General features: G+C 44.3%; 1 protein-coding gene across 1 annotated transcript; it reads right to left on the bottom strand.

Moving 5' to 3' along the window:
- Positions 1-13533: 13533 nt before the first annotated feature.
- LOC117549658 (serotransferrin-like) lies at positions 13534-21093 on the bottom strand. Its single transcript, XM_034221716.1, is given in 18 exon segments — positions 13534-13753; positions 13878-14070; positions 14134-14236; positions 14238-14292; positions 14383-14423; positions 14425-14445; positions 14839-14989; positions 15539-15699; positions 17394-17397; positions 17495-17515; positions 17606-17702; positions 17800-17958; positions 18370-18528; positions 18657-18834; positions 19178-19219; positions 19311-19436; positions 20059-20248; positions 21078-21093. Coding segments are annotated over 18 exon segments (1764 nt in total). The 3' UTR covers positions 13534-13706.
- Positions 21094-21512: the final 419 nt, after the last annotated feature.

The following is a 21512-nucleotide window of genomic DNA, read 5'->3' as shown; positions in this document are numbered from 1 at the left end:
ACTTTTACCCAGCTTTCACACACTTATTCCGGGGTAAGAAAGCCATGTGCATCACCCTGGATCTCTGCCTGTGAGTGTGGGACCCTGCTTACAGCAGTGACGGCTGCCATCATTACAAACCTATTAATCAGGCATTTTAACACTTTTTTCCATGAAAATGATTTGTATTCACTATCATGGGGCTATATAAATCAAATTCCGGGTAATTAGGAGCACAAGTGTACCTTTTACTATTTAAATGTATCTGTATTATATATTTTTGGGCTATTAAAATGACATTTCTGGGTGACTTTGTCAGTTTATGGAGCTTAGCCCACAATTCCCGGAGGTTCCAGGCCGAATTTGGGAGCTTATAGGCGGCATGCCGTGTGCCCCCACCCGTGGAAAGCAAAAAAAAGTAAAGAAAAAGGTCAATTATATCTTAAAATAATCAAAAATGAAGTTAAAAAAAATTCTCGAAAAAACGGCTAAGTGCCAACGGAGGAGGGGCTCACAAAAGCGCAAGTCTGATTTGGCTGAAGCCCCGGATACTTTTCCACTCCCCCGTTGCATTTTACAACGGAGAGGGGAATCGAGACCTCCCTTCCTCCGTCGAAAAAATGTATTCATCTTTTCCAAGCTACCATCTGCCCGAAATCGGAAACCCGGTTTTTGAGAGCACTTAGGAAAAAAACGGCTATTTCACGTCATGGAGAAATCATGGAGGAATGCGTCCGCTACATGAGCACTTTGGATCGGATACAATTGTTGCCTGGAGGACCCCCAATCATGGTTCTTACCAAACTTTAAGTTTTTGAACTGGCCTCTGGAGGAATGTAAGGGGAGTTTGGGGAGACTCTACCCGCATATGAGGCACTATTTTCGGATACATTTTTTCCATTTTCACCCCTTTCCTATGGTTCTTCCAAAAGTTAACTTTGACTTTTTCTGACTCTGGAGGAATGTGAGGGGAGTTTTGGGAGACTCTACCCGCATATGAGGCACTATTTTCGGATACATTGTTTACATTTTCACCCCTTTTCTATGGTTCTTCCAAAAGTTAACTTTGACTTTTTCTGACTCTGGAGGAATGTGAGCGGAGTTTGGGGAGACTCTACCCGCATATGAGGCACTATTTTCGTATACATTTTTTACATTTTCACCCCTTTTCTATGGTTCTTCCAAAAGTTAACTTTGACTTTTTCTGACTCTGGAGGAATGTGAGGGGAGTTTGGGGAGACTCTACCCGCATATGAGGCACTATTTTTGGATACATTTTTTACATTTTCACCCCTTTTCTATGGTTCTTACAAAAGTTAACTTTGACTTTTTCTGACTCTGGAGGAATTTGAGGGGAGTTCGGGGAGACTCTACCCGCATATGAGGCACTATTTTGGGATACATTTTGCCCGTTTTCATGGTTCTCCCAAAGGTGAGCTCAGACTTTTTCTGACTCTGGAGCAATGCAAGGAGAGTTGTCAGGGGACTCTACCTGCATTATGATGCACTATTTTGGGATACATTTTGCCTGTTTTCATGGTTCTCCCAAAGGTGAACTCAGACTTTTTCTGACTCTGGAGCAATGCAAGGAGAGTTGTCAGGGGACTCTACCTGCATTATGATGCACTATTTGGGGATGCAAGGAGAGTTGTCAGGGGACTCTACCTGCATTATGATGCACTATTTTGAGATGCAAGGAGAGTTGTCAGGGGACTCTACCTGCATTATGATGCACTATTTTGGGATACATTTTGCCCGTTTTCATGGTTCTCCCAAAGGTGAACTCAGACTTTTTCCTGATTTCTCACTGATCGAATGGCAAACGTGACCCGCCATCGGAGGGCCTTCTCCTCCGGTCCACGTACCGGTGCTTTGGCTGTCGGTTCCTCCGAACTGTGGGTTCGACTCTAATGGCCGGGAGGGTGTGCTGCATGGGGGTAACCCTGCATGTCTCTTCCCTCCCAGGCCGCCCGATATGAAGCGTGACCGAGACGAACCGTCTGACTCAGGGGTCCCACCACGGGTCCCACCACGGGTCCCACCACGGGTCCCACCACGGGTCCCACCACGGGTCCCACCACGGGTCCCACCACGGGTCCCACCACGGGTCCCACCACGGGTCCCACCACGGGTCCCACCACGGGTCCCACCACGGGTCCCACCACGGGTCCCACCACGGGTCCCACCACGGGTCCCACCACGGGTCCCACCACGGGTCCCACCACGGGTCCCGCAGCGGGACGGAGGTTCCGGGCTGGAACCTCCTCACATCCGCCGCGGTGCGCCCGGCAAACAGTGTCGTTTCTCGATCCCTCCACTGTTGCATAGCGGCCTTCGTCGGCTGCGGCATTCAGCAATTGGCCTTGCTCCGGGCACCGGTTCCCCCGGGGACCAGTGTTCGGTGGCTTCACATGATATAAGGTCAACCCTACTTCATCACAGGCTACCCTCATTAAATCAGTTATTGTTCCTTTGATCGCTCTAACGTTACTTGGATAACTGTGGCAATTCTAGAGCTAATACATGCCAACGAACGCTGACCTTCGGGGATGCGTGCATTTATCAGACCCAAAACCCATGCGGGGTGCTCTCCGGGGCGCCCCGGCCGCTTTGGTGACTCTAGATAACCTTGAGCCGATCGCTGGCCCTCGTGGCGGCGACGTCTCATTCGAATGTCTGCCCTATCAACTTTCGATGGTACTTTCTGTGCCTACCATGGTGACCACGGGTAACGGGGAATCAGGGTTCGATTCCGGAGAGGGAGCCTGAGAAACGGCTACCATGATATAGGGTTGACCCTACTTCATCACAGGCTACCTGTTTGATCCTGCGTAACAACCATATATGCTTGTCTGCAAAGAGGGAACTGCCTGGTCCTGCCCTGGTGTTCCTCTACGGCTAGTGTCCAGCCGTCAGCTGTGCTATCAGCAAATTTGACCTGCCATCGGAGAGCCTCCTCCCCGGGTCCACATGCCGGTGCTTGGCGGTCGGAATAATAATATTTTACAGGGCTCAGGGGTCTGCACTTTGAAGCTCCTGGAGCGGACAAAGATATGTGTATTTGCCTGAATGATGGAAATAAACAAGAAATGCTATTTTACAGAACATGACGGATATAGGTGTATTTTCACAGCTTTTTGGAAATACACCAAATGTGATATTGACACTAAAATATTCTCCCAAAATATAACAGAGTATTTCCTGACTCTGGAGGAATGTAAGGAGAGTTGTCAGGGGACTCTATCCGCCTTAAGAGACACTATTTTGGGATACAATTTATCCATTTTCACCTCTTTTCTCTGGTTCTCCCAAAATATAACAGAGTATTTCCTGACTCTGGAGGAATGTAAGGAGAGTTGTCAGGGGACTCTATCCGCCTTAAGAGACACTATTTTGGGATACAATTTATCCATTTTCACCCCTTTTCTCTGGTTCTTCCAAAATATAACAGAATATTTCCTGACTCTGGAGGAATGTAAGGAAAAGGTCTGCCTTATGGACAGAGTTAACATGGGACTTGTCCTTCAAATGTACACATGTCCGCACAATGGAAATGTGACGTCAACTTCCAATGCAAAGTCCCTGCCACCGGCAGGACAAATTTGACCAACTGTGCCTAAACACATTCAACACTTGGGGGTGCTCTATGCATGTGTCTGAGGGTAAAATAATCATCATTCTGTATATAAATATGTTTGTCAATATCATGGACATTTCCTTTTAAATTGGGGTCCACGAAGCTGACACTCAATCTATCAAGACCCGAGCAGTTCTACAAGAAGTACACGGTTAAAGGCACAGGCCGGCGCATGCCGCCAATGGAATCCCCCACCATATGAACTCTGACCCCCAGAGTGTAAAAGTGAAGAGGCACAACGAGACTACGTAAATGCACTCTCCTAAAAAAAGTGGGAAAAGGTGACAGTGAGAACCAGGAATATGCACTAAACCGTGCTATCCCTGTAGACTAGGGTAACCATAGAGACCAAGCGTAAAGAACAGAGGTCAGTCGGCACCACGTTCAATTAATTAAATAAACAACTAAGTTTGATCTAAATAAAATGTTGATTTTAATCCTGATTTTCCCTAAATTAATTAATCATTTTGTTAACACATCATCAGTTGTGGACCTCGGGATCATCGAGTGTTTCGGCCATTACAACCTAAGTTCAACATATACTCCAAGGCTTAGGCTTAGGCGCATATGATTTAACCCCTATTTTGGACTTAAGTTTAGGCGAGAAGAGGGAAATAACCAGAAAAAGAGTCAAAGTCAACTTGGCAAGAGAAACCAGGCTATCCGAAGGCACGGGCTGGGTTAGGTTTGCAGAAATATCTCATGAACTTCCCCACTCAATCTATCAAGACCCGAGCAGTTCTACCAGAAGTACACGGTTAAAGGCACAGGCCGGCGCATGCCGCCAATGGAATCCCCCACCATATGACCTTTGACCCTCAGAAAGTGAAAATGAAGAGGCACAACGCGCTCTCCTAAAACAGTTTGAGAAAAAAGACTGAAATCAGTAGGAATATGGGAAACAGAGATAGAGAGCAGATAAGCACTCATCTCGGACTAAAATCTTCAATGCATAGCAGTTTTAATGGCATGCCCCTGATTACCTTGAGACATTTTTATTTTTTTTATTCAGTGTTACCAGGGGCACGAACTTCTGACCGGTGTTCCCTCATGGTTTAGTCCGTGGGGGATTGCTTAAGTGTGGGTACACAGGTTCGCCTGGTGCACAAGGTTATGGAGGTGGGGGTCTTGCTGGTGCTCAAGTGTCCATATACGTCACCCCATACTCTACCCGCCTTAAGAGACACTATTTTCGGATACAATTTCTCCATTTTCACCCCTTTTCTCTGGTTCTTCCAAAAGTTAACTTAGACTTTTTCTGACCCATGTACATCACCCTGGATATCTGCCTGTGAGTGTGGGACCCTGCTTACAGCAGTGACTCTGCTGTGAAGCAGCCTCTCCTCTGGGTGGGATAGAGCGAGGTGCTGGAAGGAGCTCTCTGGGTCACAGCCTGCTGCTGCTCTCTCCCTGTATTCACATAACTTTTACCCAGCTTTCACACACTTATTCCGGGGTAAGAAAGCCATGTGCATCACCCTGGATCTCTGCCTGTGAGTGTGGGACCCTGCTTACAGCAGTGACTGCTGCCATCATTACAAACATATTAATCAGGCATTTTAACACTTTTTTCCATGAAAATTATTTTTATTCACTATCATGGGGCTATATAAATCAAATTCCGGGTAATTAGGAGCACAATTGTACCTTTTACTATTTAAATGTATTTGTATTATATATGTTTGGGCTATTAAACATTTCTGGGTGACTTTGTCAGTTTATGGAGCTTAGCCCACAATTCCCGGAGGTTCCAGGCCAAATTTGGGAGCTCATAGGCGGCCTGTCATGCGCCCCCGCCCGTGGAAAGCAAAAAAAAGTAAAGAAAACGGTCAATTATATCCAGTGCTTGAATTGGAATGAAAAAGGTGCCAGTACTCTAAAATCAGCAACTTTTTCAAGTCAATTTTATATATACAGCCCACAAACAAGAATTTGGCTACTATAATGCTGGTGGGTTTGTCTCTTTACTACTGTATATTTTAGAAAGGTTCACTGTACTTAACATTTTTTATGATAGGCAGCGGATATGGCTAAAGCTCAGTAAGGTCAATATTAACTGAAAATATAGCAATCAAAGTCTAGATCTTCTGCTGAAGACACATGAAGCAGAGACCTTTCAGGTGAGAGCCCCTCTGGTGGTGTTCAACATTAATGACAAGGAAACAAAGCTCTGGTCAGAAGCATTTTTTATAAAAAGCTTTAACAAAATTAAGTATTTCTGTACATTTTGAATGCAATCTAACTTTCCAACTCAGAAAACGAAAAACGAAAAAGTGCCAAAAGTCTTCTCACATGGCTGAGCTGCTTTGCAATATACTTCACCACTGAAGAATACAAATATGTATAAAGTAAACTATGATGCAATCTAACTTTCCAACTCAGAAAAATGATAAAGAGCATGAACAAAGAACATGTAAAAACAAATGCAAAATTTGCACAATCTAAAATGAGAAACTGTAACTGCAAGTAACAAAGTCTGAGCCATGGTAAAGAGTTACATTGAACACCAAGCTGATCAGATAACTCCCTGGTTGGTCTGAAGTCCTTCTATCTCCAGGATCTGTACAAATCGGCACATTATGCCAAAAGTCTTCTCACTGGGTGAGCTGCTTTGCAATATACTTCACATTGTTAGAAAAGGCTCCAGAAGGCCTTGGGGACATCAGTATCAGGGGCTGGAGCTGGACATTACATTACATTACATTGCATTTAGCTGACGCTTTTGTCCAAAGCGACTTACAATAAGTACATTCGACCAGGAAGACACAACCTTGAAGAAAACAGAATCATATAAGTATATCAGGTTTCATAGAGCCAAACATTTCAAGTGCTACTCAACTGGCTTTAGGTAATCCAGTCCTTTATTAGTATAAAAGTGCTTCGTTAATCGTTCTAACGCTCGAAGTGGAGTCGAAAGAGATGAGTTTTCAGTTTGCGCCGGAAGATGTGCAAGCTATCTGCCGTCCTGATGTCAATGGGGAGCTCATTCCACCATCTTGGAGCCAGGATAGCAAACCCACGTGTTTTCGCCGATGGGAACTTGGGTCCCCCTCGCAGCGAGGGCGCAACGAGTCGTTTGGCTGATGCAGAGTGTAGTGCACGCGCTGGGGTGTACGGTTTAACCATGTCCTGGATGTAGGAAGGGCCAGATCCATTCGCAGCACGGTAAGCAAGTACCAGTGTCTTGAAGTGGATTCTAGCAGTTACCGGAAGCCAGTGAAGGGAGCGGAGGAGCGGAGTGGTGTGGGAGAATTTAGGAAGGTTGAAAACCAGACGAGCCGCTGCATTCTGGATGAGCTGCAGAGGTCGGATGGCACATGCAGGTAGACCAGCCAGGAGGGAGTTGCAGTAGTCTAGGCGTGAGATGACGAGAGCCTGGACCAGAACCTGCGTCGCTTTCTGGGTCAGCTGGGGACGTATCTTCCTGATGTTGTAAAGCGTGTATCTGCAGCAGCGGGTTGTAGCAGCGATGTTTTGCAGTGAAGGACAGGTTGTTATCTAGGGTCACACCCAGATTCCTTGCAGTCTGAGTCGGGGAAACAACTGAGGTGCCGATGTTGATTGTCAGGTCAAGAGTTGGACAATCTTTTCCCGGGAGGAAGAGCAGCTCAGTCTTGTCAAGGTTGAGTTTGAGGTGGTGAGCAGACATCCACTGAGAGATGTCAGCTAGACAAGCAGAGATGCGTGCGACGACCTGGGTCTCTGAGCGGGGAAAGGACAGAATTAATTGGGTGTCGTCAGCGTAGCAGTGGTAAGAAAAACCATGCGGGCTAATGACTGATCCGAGCGAGTTTGTGTACAAGGAGAAGAGGAGGGGACCAAGAACAGAGCCCTGAGGGACCCCCGTAGTTAATTGACAAGGGTCGGACTCAGACCCTCTCCAAGTCACCCTGTAGGTACGGTCTTTCAGGTATGAGGTGAGGAGGGAAAGTGCAGAGCCAGAAACTCCAAGTTTTTGGAGAGTGCGAAGGAGGATCTGATGATTCACCGTGTCGAATGCAGCAGACAGGTCCAACAGGATGATGACAGAGGAGAGGGATGCAGTTTTGGCAGTGTGCAGTTCCTCCGTGACAGCAATGAGAGCAGTTTCTGTGGAGTGACCTGCCTTGAAACCAGACTGGTGCGGATCCAGAAGGTTGTTCTGATTGAGATAACAGGAGAGTTGTTTAAAGACAGCGCGTTCAAGTGATTTAGACAGGAACGGGAGGAGAGAGACAGGCCTGTAGTTTATAACATCAGACGGGTTGAGAGTGGGTTTCTTTAGGAGAGGGTTTACTCTTGCCTCCTTGAGACTGTTTGGAAAGTGACCAGAAGTTAGAGAAGTGTTGATGAAATGGGTGAGAAACGGTAGAATATCAGGAGCGATAGTCTGAAGGAGGTTTGAAGGGATAGGGTCCAGAGGACAGGTGGTAGGGCGGGCAGAGGTAATGAGGGTAAGAACCTCACTTGGAGAGAGAGGGGAAAAGGAGGTTAGTGTGTTGGTGGAAGGAAGGTCTGGTGACCCAGCGGTGAGTAAAGGTGAGTCAGAAAAAGAAGAGCGAATATCATTAACCTTTTTTTCAAAGTGGGTAACAAAGTCGCTTGACAGAAGTGAGGAGGGGGGAGGAGCTTTTGGAGGGTCCAAGAGGGTGGAGAAGATGGAAAATAGTTTTTTAGGATTGGAATAGGAAGATTGGATCTTATCTTGAAAGAAAGTGCTTTTTGCCTGAGAGATCGAAGCAGAGAAAGAGGAGAGGAGAGCTTGATAGGTTAGGAGGTCGTCACGGTGTTTGGATTTCCACCATTTCCGCTCTGCTGCGGACAGGCTCTTTCATCAGCACTTCTCCTTCCCTTTGCCAGCCAGGACCTCACATACTGTTCCGGATTGAACTGTCCTAGTGATGGTCCATTACATTTAATGAAAACCAGGCTGGACAGTCGGCTGACAGAGAGAGCATTCCTTTTTGCAGTAAGGATATCGTTCATGCAGCTGAATGCCCGCTCACACTCACTAGTGGAGACAGCGATGGTTCGGACTGCTTTCAGTAGAGGCTCCATGGCAGCAGGTGTACGGGATGCCCTGGTTTCCTTGTATTCGCGAAAGCCCTGAACAGTCTCTCTTCTGTCCACTTTCAGCACTTCGCACAAACGTAGCACCTCTACGTCCCCATACTGTACGTCTAACTCCTCTTCAGGCCAACTTCCAGGATGGATAACTTTCATGTCCTGGATTAGCTGATTGTCCCGGGCCTCCCGGCCATGTAATGGGATTTCTCTTGTGCTGACATGAGAGGAGGTTGTGGAAGTCATTCTGTGTCTCCGATTCTCTACCATACTGCGGAAAAACTGACCTGCATGAATCTGTACAAGCCTGCCATTCTCACGCAGGGCAACACCCTTGAAGGACTTCTCAGCTAGAGCTGTATGAACTGTAGTCATGTGTGGGCCAGGCATGGTGACCATGGATTCAAAAACTCGTATTTATCGAGTTAAGAGCCTATCTGCTGTAGGCAGTGTCATCTCTCTTTTTTGGAGTTGCCGAGAGAGGTCGCTGAGCTCTGTGAGCGCATCGTACATCAGTCCCAGATTGCTGACAAACGTTGCAGATGTGAGCACATCATCCAGGCCCTTGTACTTTGCTCTGTCTCTGGAATCCCTGCTCGTGTCGTTTGCAGCATTTGTGAAGTGATCATGAAGCACTCGGTAGTTTTCCCAGACTGCTCTGACGCTCCTTTCACTTGAAGCCACCCAGCGGATGGACAAAACACGCCCTATCACCAGGAGACGCTGTCCGACTGCTTGCGCACACTGCGCTAACTGCCTCTGATTTTTGGGGGAGGCATGGAACAAGGAATAGAGTTTGTCAAAAAAGATCTGGAAATGATTGAGCCCTGAGACCTCCTTGACCACATCCCCAACTGCCAGCTCTAGACGATGATTGGAGCAGTGCCACACAAACAGGCTTGGGAATTTACTACACAACTGGGTAGCAACGCCTGTTCTCTTCCCTAGCATGACTGAAGCCCCATCACATGCAAAAGAAACGAAACACTGACCTAAAAAGTCCTCGTTAAAATCTCTTCCAAGACACTCCATTAACGCCTTTGTGATGTCATCAGCCGTTGTTCCATCCAACTCGATCAGCTCCCAAAAAAACGTTTCGGGCTCAGCATCAGCTAATGCTGAGCGGAGACACACAACAAGCACCGTTTTACCACTAATAGTGGTAGATTCATCGACCAAAACACAGAGTTTTCTTTGGTTTTCTGTAATGTCTTTTGCCATTTTTTTCTTCAGCTCATGAGCTATGTGGTCGATGATTTCGCCACAGGTTTTATTGGAGTGCAAAACCCTGCCCACGTTCAGCCCATTCAGTTTCTGTACATTCAAATCAATTGGCATGTCTGTGAATGGCCGGCTATGTTTGCCAATTTTATATGCCGTTCGAAAAACTCTGATAGTGGTGTCTAATTCAGATTTATGCATAGACTGCACTTGATGTTGAATAGTTTCACGTGAAGCAGATGTAAGGATGTCAGCAGCTTTTACATGGGCTTGTGATTCTTTATGTTCTTTGATTTTTTTTCTCAGGCTAGCTTGTTGTTTGCCCTTGTCAACACCGAAATGAGACACTGCACACTCACCCCATTCAGTTGACAGTTTCAGTCCTTGTCCAGTGTGTATTCCCAAAGATTTGACATCTCTGCATATCCGACATCCTAGCTTCTTATCTTTAAGAAGGAGCCATGCATTGGTCTTGCAAAAATATTGCACCTTGTCCGTTGTCCAGCAGTCAGGTGCATCGCTTTGCCCGGTGTTGGTGGTGGCAGTTGAGCCAGCAGCAGCTAACTTTAGAGGCTCTGGAGGAGGCGGCGGAGCTAATGCTAATGCACTAGAACTTGGAGCAGGAGGATCAACCAAAGAAAGCTCCCCATCAGACACAATTTCCAACACAGGCACAGCATTCTCTGTATTTGAAGTTTCTTCCGGCGACAACCGCTGTCTTTTTGCACTTTTATTAATCCACTCTAACATTTTAGAAATGCTAATTTGTGACGTGACTTGCTTTCCTTCTCTCGGGGGCGTGCCTGCTCTGTTCTATCACTCTACATAGCCACCCACTGGGTGGGAGTTGCACTGCATAAACACAACACACGTGCATCTAGGTATGTAAATTGTAAAGCATTAAAACATGGTTTTACTAACAGTTTTCCGTATGTTGTTACTTCGGCATTATTATTATTATTATTTTGAAACGTGTATTACTATTAAATCACGGTCAAATAGGTTAATTTTGACATAGTCGTTTCCACCACAGTATTTACATGGAGAAGATAAGCCCCGCCCCCTCTCCAGCACGTTCTGTTTGAATGACAGGAGTAAACAGCTGACAGCCGCTGTGAAACTCCAGCGGTTAGAGCGATGAGAATGTCCGTTCGGCACCTCATGACGCATCTACTGAGTACCGGGCGGCTGTATATATATATATATGGATGTATAATAAGAACGGCGGGAGAGTGTTGAGTACTGGCACGGTGCATGAGTACCGGAGTACCGCCAGCATGCCGGTACTGAGCAAGAAGTGCCGGTACTCCATGGGTCAGAACCAGAAGTGCCGGTACTGCGTACCGGTGAGTACCGGCCCAATTCCAGCACTGATTATATCTTAAAATAATCAAAAATGAAGTTTTAAAAAATTCTCGAAAAAACGGCTAAGCGCCAACGGAGGAGGGGCTCAAAAAAGCGCAAGTCTTCGGCGCTTCCAGCGGAAGCCCCGGATACTTTTCCACTCCCCCGTTGCATTTTACAACGGAGAGGGGAATCGAGACCTCCCTTCCTCCGTCGAAAAAATGTATTCATCTTTTCCAAGCTACCATCTGCCCGAAATCGGAAACCCGGTTTTTGAGAGCACTTAGAAAAAAACCGGCTATTTCACATCATGGCGGAATCATGGAGGAATGTGTCCGCTACATGTGTGCTTTGGCTCGGATACAATTGTTGCCTGGAGGACCCCCAATCAGGGTTCTTACCAAACTTTAAGTTTTTGAACTGGTCTCTGGAGGAATTCAAGGGGAGTTGTCAGGGAATTATGAGACACTATTTTGGGATATAATTTCTTCATTTTCACCCCTTTTCTCTGGTTCTCCAAAATATAACAGAGTATTTCCTGACTCTGGAGGAATGTAAGGAGAGTTGTCAGGGGACTCTATCCGCCTTAAGAGACACTATTTTGGGATACAATTTCTCCATTTTCACCCTTTTTCTCTGGTTCTCCCAAAATATAACAGAGTATTGCATGCTGTTTAATAAAACAAACAACAACAAAGTGAGTCAGAAATGTTTTTAAATACATTAAAACACCCACAAAAAATGGGATCAAAAGAGTCAGAAACACAGGAGAGCTACGACATAAAGACGGTACGACTCGGTTCCTAAAGTCTGACTCCATTATTACTTTGTTTAGTGACGGTTCATTCTGCTAGGGTCGAGTATCAGGGAGATCTTACTGATTACAATCATCCATATTTATTTTGATTAAATCCTATGAATAATATATTTTCCCTTTTTATCGTATTTTCGATCCAGATCTCAGGTTCCAGTATCACGTGATTGTTGGTGCCTTATAGAGACTAGAAACACAAACAGTGCTGCTCTGTAACTTAACTTAATTATAATGTGTTGTACAAAAGAGAAATCATTTAAAAAAAAATTTTAATATCATGAGGATTAGGAAAAAATAAATATGTATTTCTAAAGATGTTGGCTTTTTCTTAAAGTTCTAACATTTTGTCCAAATTATGACATTTTCAGAAAAAGTAAGAACATTTTACTTTTTTCTCAAAATGTTCTTAAATTTAACTTTTGGTCTAAATTATTGACTTTTTAAAAAAAAATCTGAAATCTGACCTTTTGTCCAAATTATGACTTTTCAGAACAATTTGACTTTTTCAGAAAAATTAGATGATGTTCAGGTGTATATCAGTATGTAGTGTCTCTACTTTAAAGAGTCCTCTCCTGCTGATGTTCAGGTGTATATCAGTATGTAGTGTCTCTACTTTAAAGAGTACTCTCCTGCTGATGTTCAGGTGTATATCAGTATGTAGTGTCTCTACTTTAAAGAGTCCTCTCCTGCTGATGTTCAGGTGTATATCAGTATGTAGTGTCTCTACTTTAAAGAGTCCTCTCCTGTTGATGTTCAGGTGTATATCAATATGTAGTGTCTCTACTTTAAAGAGTCCTCTCCTGCTGATGTTCAGGTGTATATCAGTATGTAGTGTCTCTACTTTAAAGATTCCTCTCCTGCTGATGTTCAGGTGTATATCAGTATGTAGTGTCTCTACTTTAAAGAGTCCTCTCCTGCTGATGTTCAGGTGTATATCAGTATGTAGTGTCTCTACTTTATCTAAAATTATGAGAAATGTAAAACCTCTAAATAATAAAGCAAAGACTCCTATTATTTTCTTTGGTGAATGTTATTTACTTCCATTCTTTCAAGGACTATTGCAACACCTCGCTTCTGAATAATTTCCCAGAAAGCTCTTATTTTTTCCAATTAATTCTTATTTAATTTTGATTAATGATACTCAACCCCATATATGCAATTGTAAGACCTTATAGACTCCAGCTGTGTTTTACAACAAAGATTTAAAGTTACAGATTACAGCCAATAAATCGGTTTATTCCAGACTGTTTCTGGCCCATGAAGCGAATTGGGGGACAAAACACATTGTCCCTTTTCACTACGATACTACTGTGTACTTTTTATGAATGCTTTAATCCAAACAAACAACATACTGTCACCACAAAATAACATTACAAGGCTTTATTTGAGAGAAGTCAGGCACGTGTTAACGTAACATAGTGGATCCAATAACAAAGGTATTGTAACATATGTTACACCAGCATGAACAAAGCTAGAGGTGGTAGTGATTGTTTACATGAAAGTTGATCTGTAAGTTGTGGTAGAGCAATTATTGGTTATACTTCTTTAAAAATCAGTAAGAAAAGATCAGTAAGAAAATACAAAAGGCAATTTGGGGGTTGAGTGTGGGAAGGGAGGTGCCCGTATCACTGATGGCTGAATAAGGCACCTCTTGGTCCGTGATTGCCACTAGTTTTTTTGCTGGCAGGAATGGAAAGTGCAAGATTTCTCCAGATCTGTTGAGGAAAAAAAAGTTACAAAAACGGAATTGGGTATGCCGAGCAGATGCAAATATGTAGTGTGATATGTCTAAGATACACAAATACAATTAAAAAATGTATGACAAACAATAGTACTAACCTGGAGTGGTTTCACCACACTTTCTGAGATAAGTCATGGCAGTCATGTACTCTGCTCCCACAAAGGTTTCAAAACTTGTTCCAGCCGGAATCGTCTGGAGACATTTGGTGGAGTCCTTGAAGAGGAGGTTTTTCCTTGAATCTGACTGGAACATCCTGAATGGGGCATCACTGACACTGCTGCCAAACTTGGCCTGTAAACAAAAACAAAGATTTAGAAACAGACCTATTTACAAGGCCAGCATTTCATCACTGACCTGCTGTTCAAGAAGGATTCGAACAACCTCGCTGTGCGTCACCACAGCGTGGGCGGGCAAAGCAGCCAGGTTACACTTGGCGTACTCGGAGGTTTCCACTGGGGCAGATCAGCTGGTAGTCATCAGCCTTTACTCCACTAGCCCATGCTGGACCATTGCCTTTGACAAGAAGAGGTGGAGGATGTTTTAGGTTTATATAAATAACACATTCATAGCTGAGATTAAGACAGGTAAGTGTCAGTCTCTCACCATTGCTGTTTTCTGGAACAATTGTGTGTTTTATGAAAGCAACCTGCATCCTCAACCAAACACCTATAATGAGATGCACAACATAACACAAAGATGAGGTGCTCTGGAAGAGAAAGTAAATACCATGGAAATACCTTTATTTGCTTTATTAGACCAGAAGATTGATACCCCTGAATGTTAAGTAAAGGGCTAAAGTCAGGTGGAAGTTAGCTTAACTTAGCATAAATAATAAAGCATAGGGAAACAGCTAGCCTGGCTCTCTTGAAAGTAAAATAAAATGGTTTATTAGCAGCAAAATAGTTCATTAATTAATACAAGATATCTTCAGTTTTGATGCCATACACAAACATATGTGTGTTTTGGGGTTTTATGAGGAGTTAGTGCTATTTCTTGGCTACCAGGATTGAAACTGAAACAGTTTGAATGTGGATGAAAGTCCACTGTCCTTTGTCCTACCTCAAAGCTCCTGCGTAGCCGTTTTACTGCTCTTCAGCACTGGCACTGCACTTTGACTCATCTCCCACCGTGTTTCCACTGCCGGCACACTGAGAACAGAACGGAGAGCTGGGGTCTGAACCGGGGGCACAGCCGCTGCTGAAGAACTTGGCTGAGGAGAGGAAGAGACGAAGGGGGCAGGTGTTACACTCAGAGGAAGGAAGGATCCAAATCATGGATCCTAAAACCTGCATTTCTAGTGCATGATTTTGGAGAAAACGTTATTGTGTTAATTGTGTTCCTTGAGAAAAAATTGTTTGTGTCTAGGATCATTTCAATCTGTTCTAGGTCATAGGGAGGTGGTCGAAGTTGATGTTAGCAAAACACAGAACTGTGAAAACCTAAATGATCTCTGTTTTGTTTCTTTGGTCACCATGGTGATGAGCCGTAATTGCTGTGTTTTGGATCTTACATCTCAGAGATCCAAACAGTGTTGTCTATGTGAAAATATTAATAGTCTTAAGCTTATCTAACCAAGCGCTTTGAGTCGTCTAAACGCACTAAAAACGTACAACAAAATTATGTTTAGTTCCTACAACTTTGTAAATACTGCGCATTCCATAAAAAAAGTCTTTATATTGTTGATCACAAACATAATCTTGGCAGCTTTACGAGTCTTTGGTTACGTATTTGCACATGGGAAGAGCACGCGGTCGCTTACTGAAGTCACAGTCTTGAGTCTGTTTGTGGATTTGACCCATGGGGATGTTCCAGCCAGCAGTTCTGCCGAGTCCAGTGTGGCAAGACCTGTGGCTCTCCAACGTGTCCCGGGTCAGACCTGAACTCTTCTTCACCACAGCAACAGCATAGTACGAGGCCGTGCTTGCAAGAGTGGAAGTACAAAAGGACTCGAAATACAAACGTTTTGTGCAAGACAATTTGAAGTTATAGATAATTCAATTTGAAAGATCATCTGCTCTGTAATTTCCTAATCATTTTCACAAAGTGTTATTTGAGAGAATAAAAGGTTTTCACTCCACACTTACAATCAATCAATTACAATTCACGGTTAATCAAGAAAATACAACTAAAGATAGATGGAGAATAATTCTTTCAACAATACATTCATATTTCATTAGAATCAAATGGGGCTTCTCTTTTAAAGACTTGTATTTTTTCATTTGTAGAATCAAACAACATCTCAATTGTCGATTGTCGAACCTCAGATTGAGGAGGAACAATGCGGATTCCGTCCTGGTCGTGGAACGACGGATCAGCTTTTTACTCTCGCAAGGATCCTGGAGGGGGCCTGGGAGTACGCTTATCCGGTCTACATGTGTTTTGTAGACTTGGAGAAGGCGTATGACCGAGTTCCCAGGGAGTTACTGTGGGAGGTGCTGCGGGAGTATGGGGTGAGGGGGTCTCTACTCAGGGCCATCCAATCTCTGTACTCCCAAAGCGAGAGCTGTGTCCGGGTCCTCGGCAGTAAGTCAGACCCATTTCCGGTGAGGGTTGGCCTCCGCCAGGGCTGCGCTTTGTCACCAATCCTGTTTGTAATATACATGGATCGGATTTCGAGGAGTAGTCGTGGGGGAGGGGGTCTGCAGTTTGGTGGACTAAGGATTGCACCACTGCTTTTTGCAGATGATGTGGTTCTAATGGCTTCATCGGTCTGCGACCTTCAGCACTCACTGGATCGGTTCGCAACCGAGTGTGAAGCGGCTGGGATGAGGATCAGCACCTCCAAATCTGAGGCCATGGTTCTCAGCAGGAAACCGATGGACTGTCCACTCCAAGTAGGGAATGAGTCCTTACCCCAAGTGAAGGAGTTCAAGTATCTCGGGGTCTTGTTCTCGAGTGAGGGAACAATGGAGCGTGAGATGGGCCGGAGAATCGGAGCAGCGGGAGCGGTACTGCAGTCGCTTTACCGCACCGTTGTGACGAAAAGGGAGCTGAGCCAGAAGGCAAAGCTCTCCGTCTACCGGGCCATTTTCGTTCCTACCCTCACCTATGGTCATGAAGGATGGGTCATGACCGAAAGAACGAGATCGCGGATACAAGCGGCCGAGATGGGTTTTCTCCGCAGGGTGGCTGGTGTCTCCCTTAGGGATAAGGTGAGAAGTTCGGTCATCAGGGAGGGACTCGGAGTTGAGCCGCTCCTCCTTCGCGTCGAAGGAGCCAGTTGAGGTGGTTCGGGCACCTAGTTAGGATGCCACCTGGGCGCCTCCCTAGGGAGGTGTTCCAGGCACGTCCAGCTGGGAGGAGACCATGGGGTAGACCTAGGACCAGGTGGAGGAATTATATCTCTTCGCTGGCCTGGGAGCGCCTTGGGATCCCCCAGTCAGAGCTGGTTGATGTCGCCAGGGAAAATAAAGTTTGGGGCTCTCTGCTGGAACTGCTACCCCCGCGACCTGACCACGGATAAGCGGGAGAAGATGGATGGATGGATGGATCTCAATCCAAGAAATGTCGCTAGATATTATTAGAAATTAGAGTATTAAATGCAAACTAACAGGTATTGTAATATTGTGACATTAAAACCATGTTTTGGTCCTCAAGGCTGCATTTTATCACACACTCCTAACATTTATGGTTCAAGATGAGTTAAAAGTACCAGGTAAATGTATGTTATTTTGTGATCAAATGTACTTATCAATATTTTAACATTTCATTTTACCTCCAGGGTTGCTGCAAAAATCTGTGGAGACAGACAGAGATCCAAATATTATGAATGTGTAACAGTTCAAACACAGGATGGTATGGGATAGTTTCTATGTAGGCCTCATACCTGAACTATACTGCTCCACCATAGCTGGCAACAGGCCGCACTTTCCTGCTGTGTACACCTGACCTCCATCCACTGCCATCGCATCAGCCTCTTTACGCTACAGGGTCAAATATATCATCACAATAAAACACCACTGAATCAAAACTAAATAGATATTAAAGATATTCCCATATTTTCTTCATCAAGAGTCTTACCATAATCGTTTTCACGCATTCTTCACCTGTGGTGGAATTCTGGCATTCAATGGCGGTGTTGTCATCAGCCATACTGTTGAAGCTCCACATGTCACACTTGGTGGTCTCAGCGTGGCCCACAGCGCACCATTTGATGGCGGAGGAAGCAGAGCTTGCTGGCTCTGGAAGGTTATGTAACAAGAGTCAGTGTCTGCAACTAAATAAGTGTGTTTGAGTGATGGTTTGCAAGTTCTGGGAGAGACACTACAGGTGAAGAGGGTACAAGGTGTACATTACTATATACATGACATTTCTTCAGTAGGTTACTTACATTTTATGAGTTTTCTGAAATGTTTAAATTCCAAATAAGGAATTATCTAATGCTAACTTTTGGTTTAGAAATTAAATCTTCAGATGCAAAAAGATTAGCAAAAGAAACACCTTCATGTTTAATTTGAATGATTTCTATCCACTAGTCTAACATGATAAAGTAGTAACATAGCCTACATTCTTAAAATTGACCAGTGGAAATGTTGTGTTTTTTGCCTGTTATGTTTATAGTCTCTAAGTGTGTTCTATCTGTGTGTTCACAGTACCTTTCTTAAGGGAGCGGACAATGCTCATGTATTCAGCACCCAGATACAGGAAGGAGTCTGTGTTTGCAGGCAGCCTCACCAGCCTGACTGTTGAGTCCTTGAACATCAGGTTTTTGTAAGGTGCATAGTTTTCAGTAGAGAAGAGTTGAAAGTCCTGAAAGGTTTCAAAGTAACATGTTTGAATCAGTCATTTTATGTCCTGACTCACTGTATTTCTCCATCTCCTCATTTATTCAACTTTACTCTTCGATCTTTGTGCAGTACAGATCTTTTGTGTCATACCTGTACTGAGTTGAGGCTATTCCAGATTAAGTCAGCAAGCTGCGCGTCCTTGCGGCTGACGACTGCGTGAGCCGGTGCTCTGGCCAGATGGCAGGTCCTGTAGTCGTCAATAGGCGCTCTGCTGTCATCCTTGCACAGCAGCTCATAGTCTTGCTTTTCGGAATCTGAAAGTGTGATACAACAATGTTATAAATATCACTCCTACAATCAGTCTAAAACTGATACCACGTTTTGTCAAGTTCCATTTATTTCATTGGTCGAATCCCACAAATATGATCAGTTATGGCAATTATGACCAAGAGTGAGAATCTTAGCCGTGGTTTTGAATCCAAGCGTAATTTAACACTAAAACTAATTCTCATATGAGTATGTGATTAAAGCTTCAAAATATTTTCATTAGAAAAATGACTGATACATAATTATAATTTGTAAAAACATATTTTAAACAAATAAGCTTGGCTAACATTAATATATAAGTAAAATATTCAAAAATAAATAGAACAAATGAAAATGTGACATTTTGCTTCACAAAAGCCACATCTCCAGCGCCGTCCTTCAGACACCTGTTACAAATCAACAGGTCCATTAAACACAAGAGTCCCAGGATGGAGCTGGGATCATATTGAAAGTTAACCGTGTAGAGGAGACACTGACTGGAAGGCTCCGGCGTAGCCGTAGTAAGGCTCGTTGTGGGACCAGGAGCAGTCTCCACGGCACAGCTGGCACAGTTTGCTGCCACGCACTGGGGCACAGCTGGCGGAGAAGAAGTTGCTCACCGCTGTGTACAAAAAGAGATTTTAGAAATACTGCTCTGAGTTCTTTACACGATGGAGCTGCTTAAAATGTTATATTATGTTTTTGTTGCCCGTAAATAGTCACATTAAACACATTGGGCATACAAATACTTGTTTAACTAAGTCTATACAACTATAACTATGTTTAATATTTTACGGGAATATGCTTCTTACTGAGTGTTGTATAAAGATTGATCCTGGTCTCCTAAACATTTTTAAACTGCCTTTTCAGGTACGTTTTGAGAAACACATTTTTTCTCCCGGATAAAGTTTGTTTTTGCACAAATGTCTTCGCAAAACCAAATGTCAATGTTCACTTTTCTGATTTCCGTCTGTAATTTAAATGACATAACAAACGTACTTTTCTTTTAAAGTCAAACCATCACATTTTACTCAACAGAAGCAGGTGGTTTTGTTGCATTTTGTTTAAATGTCCAACATCAACCACATTTGAAAACTGCCACAGTAAACTTGAAGAACTTTACAATAAATGAGGTTGCAGGGATCTAAAATTATACAAATTCCAAAGAAGAAATACTGAGGACATAATTACAGTGACATGTTGATTCTGTTTTTTGGATTGTCGTAAGATTCAGTGTTACTCTCCGTCTTCCACAGGGGGGTCTTCAACGCCTGACCACTGAATTAATTTCATGGACACCAGAGTGCCTACGGGGATGTTCCAGCCTGCAGATTTACCCACGCCAGTGTGGTAGGATTTCTTCCCTTGGAGCCCTTTGATGCCAAATGTAGTGCCCTTCTTCACCACAGCAACAGCGTAGTAGCAGGTTTCTGAAGCTGGATGAGTGCAGAACAAATGTGAGCAAAAATTAAAAACATGTATTTAATACATCAGAGAATTTCATCAGTAAAGACGGCAGTAGGAGCGTCTGTGCTGCGGCTGCGCCGCGCTGCGACCTCCTCCTGCGTCCTAACCCACCAGGCGCGTTTCAAAACGTTGCGGAAGCGGAGCGTCTTGTGTGCAGCCTCGCAGTTGTTGGATGAACATTCCACTTCCTGCTGCGCCGCGTCAAAAATAGGATTCATCCTATATTTTAGAAATTCCTTGCGGCGAGGAGCTTCTGGGACGCTTCGAGCCGCGGCACGGCGCAGCGCGGCGCAGCATGTCTGGTGGAATAGCACCCATTGACTAGAGTGGCCGCGATCGCTAAAAACGCCGCAGCCGCAGCGCAACGCAGCGCAGACGCTCCTGGTGGGATTAGGGGGTAAGCGTAGTATGGGGTGTCATCAAATGTCAGACAGATGTGGAGAAGAAATGTGGGTAATATTTCAGGTTTAGAGGAACAACAGCAATGACAGTAGCACAGCGCTATCAGATCACAGAAGTGTTCTCAGGGTTTCAACCAAAAACCAATCTGCAGCAGGCAGCAAAGCGTTTGGGAGAAACGACCAGAAAGCCATTTTTCTATGAATGAGCGAAGGATAAGAGCTGCTTTGAAGGAACCAGGTGCTTGTTTTCTTTGTCTACCTCTCCACAAACACCTGCCTCCTTACCTGAATTACATGTTGTGGTGTGTAATACTGTCCCTCCACCAGAAATAAGATGTCTTCCACACGCCTTCCTCCACTGTATGCACACTCATTGTTTCTGTGCTCGGTCACTCACCGTCACATTTCACCATGCGTTCCTTGACCTTTTTATTTCATAGGGCTGTACTGTCTATATAGAGCTTTCCTGACACGTGATGCAACATTAGGAACCATTTTTGAAGAGTATGCTATTACATAAGGCACATTTGTATGATGCTTTCACACCTTGTCATTCTTTCTTAAAACACATTTAAAAGTGCATTTTGTTCCGTCCATTAGGTGTATTTTATTCTAATGCAAAGGACCAGGATTGAAGGAGGCACATTATTAAACACACAGGCCTGAATCGGATGCATATCGAGGCTTGGGTGATGTTTTGGGTCCTATTTATTAACCAAGTGGCTACTTAACAAAGGGATTCACTGTATCTGACAGAGTTTGGGTGACTATAGATCTTGTGTGTGTTTGGGATATACATGGAGTGGTGTTTTTTAAAACATGAATTTTGATT

Source organism: Gymnodraco acuticeps, unplaced genomic scaffold, assembly GCF_902827175.1.
Source record: "Gymnodraco acuticeps unplaced genomic scaffold, fGymAcu1.1, whole genome shotgun sequence".
NCBI lineage: Eukaryota > Metazoa > Chordata > Actinopteri > Perciformes > Bathydraconidae > Gymnodraco > Gymnodraco acuticeps.
The sequence above is the reverse complement of the archived record's forward strand: the minus strand, read 5'-3'. Positions and strand labels throughout refer to the sequence as shown.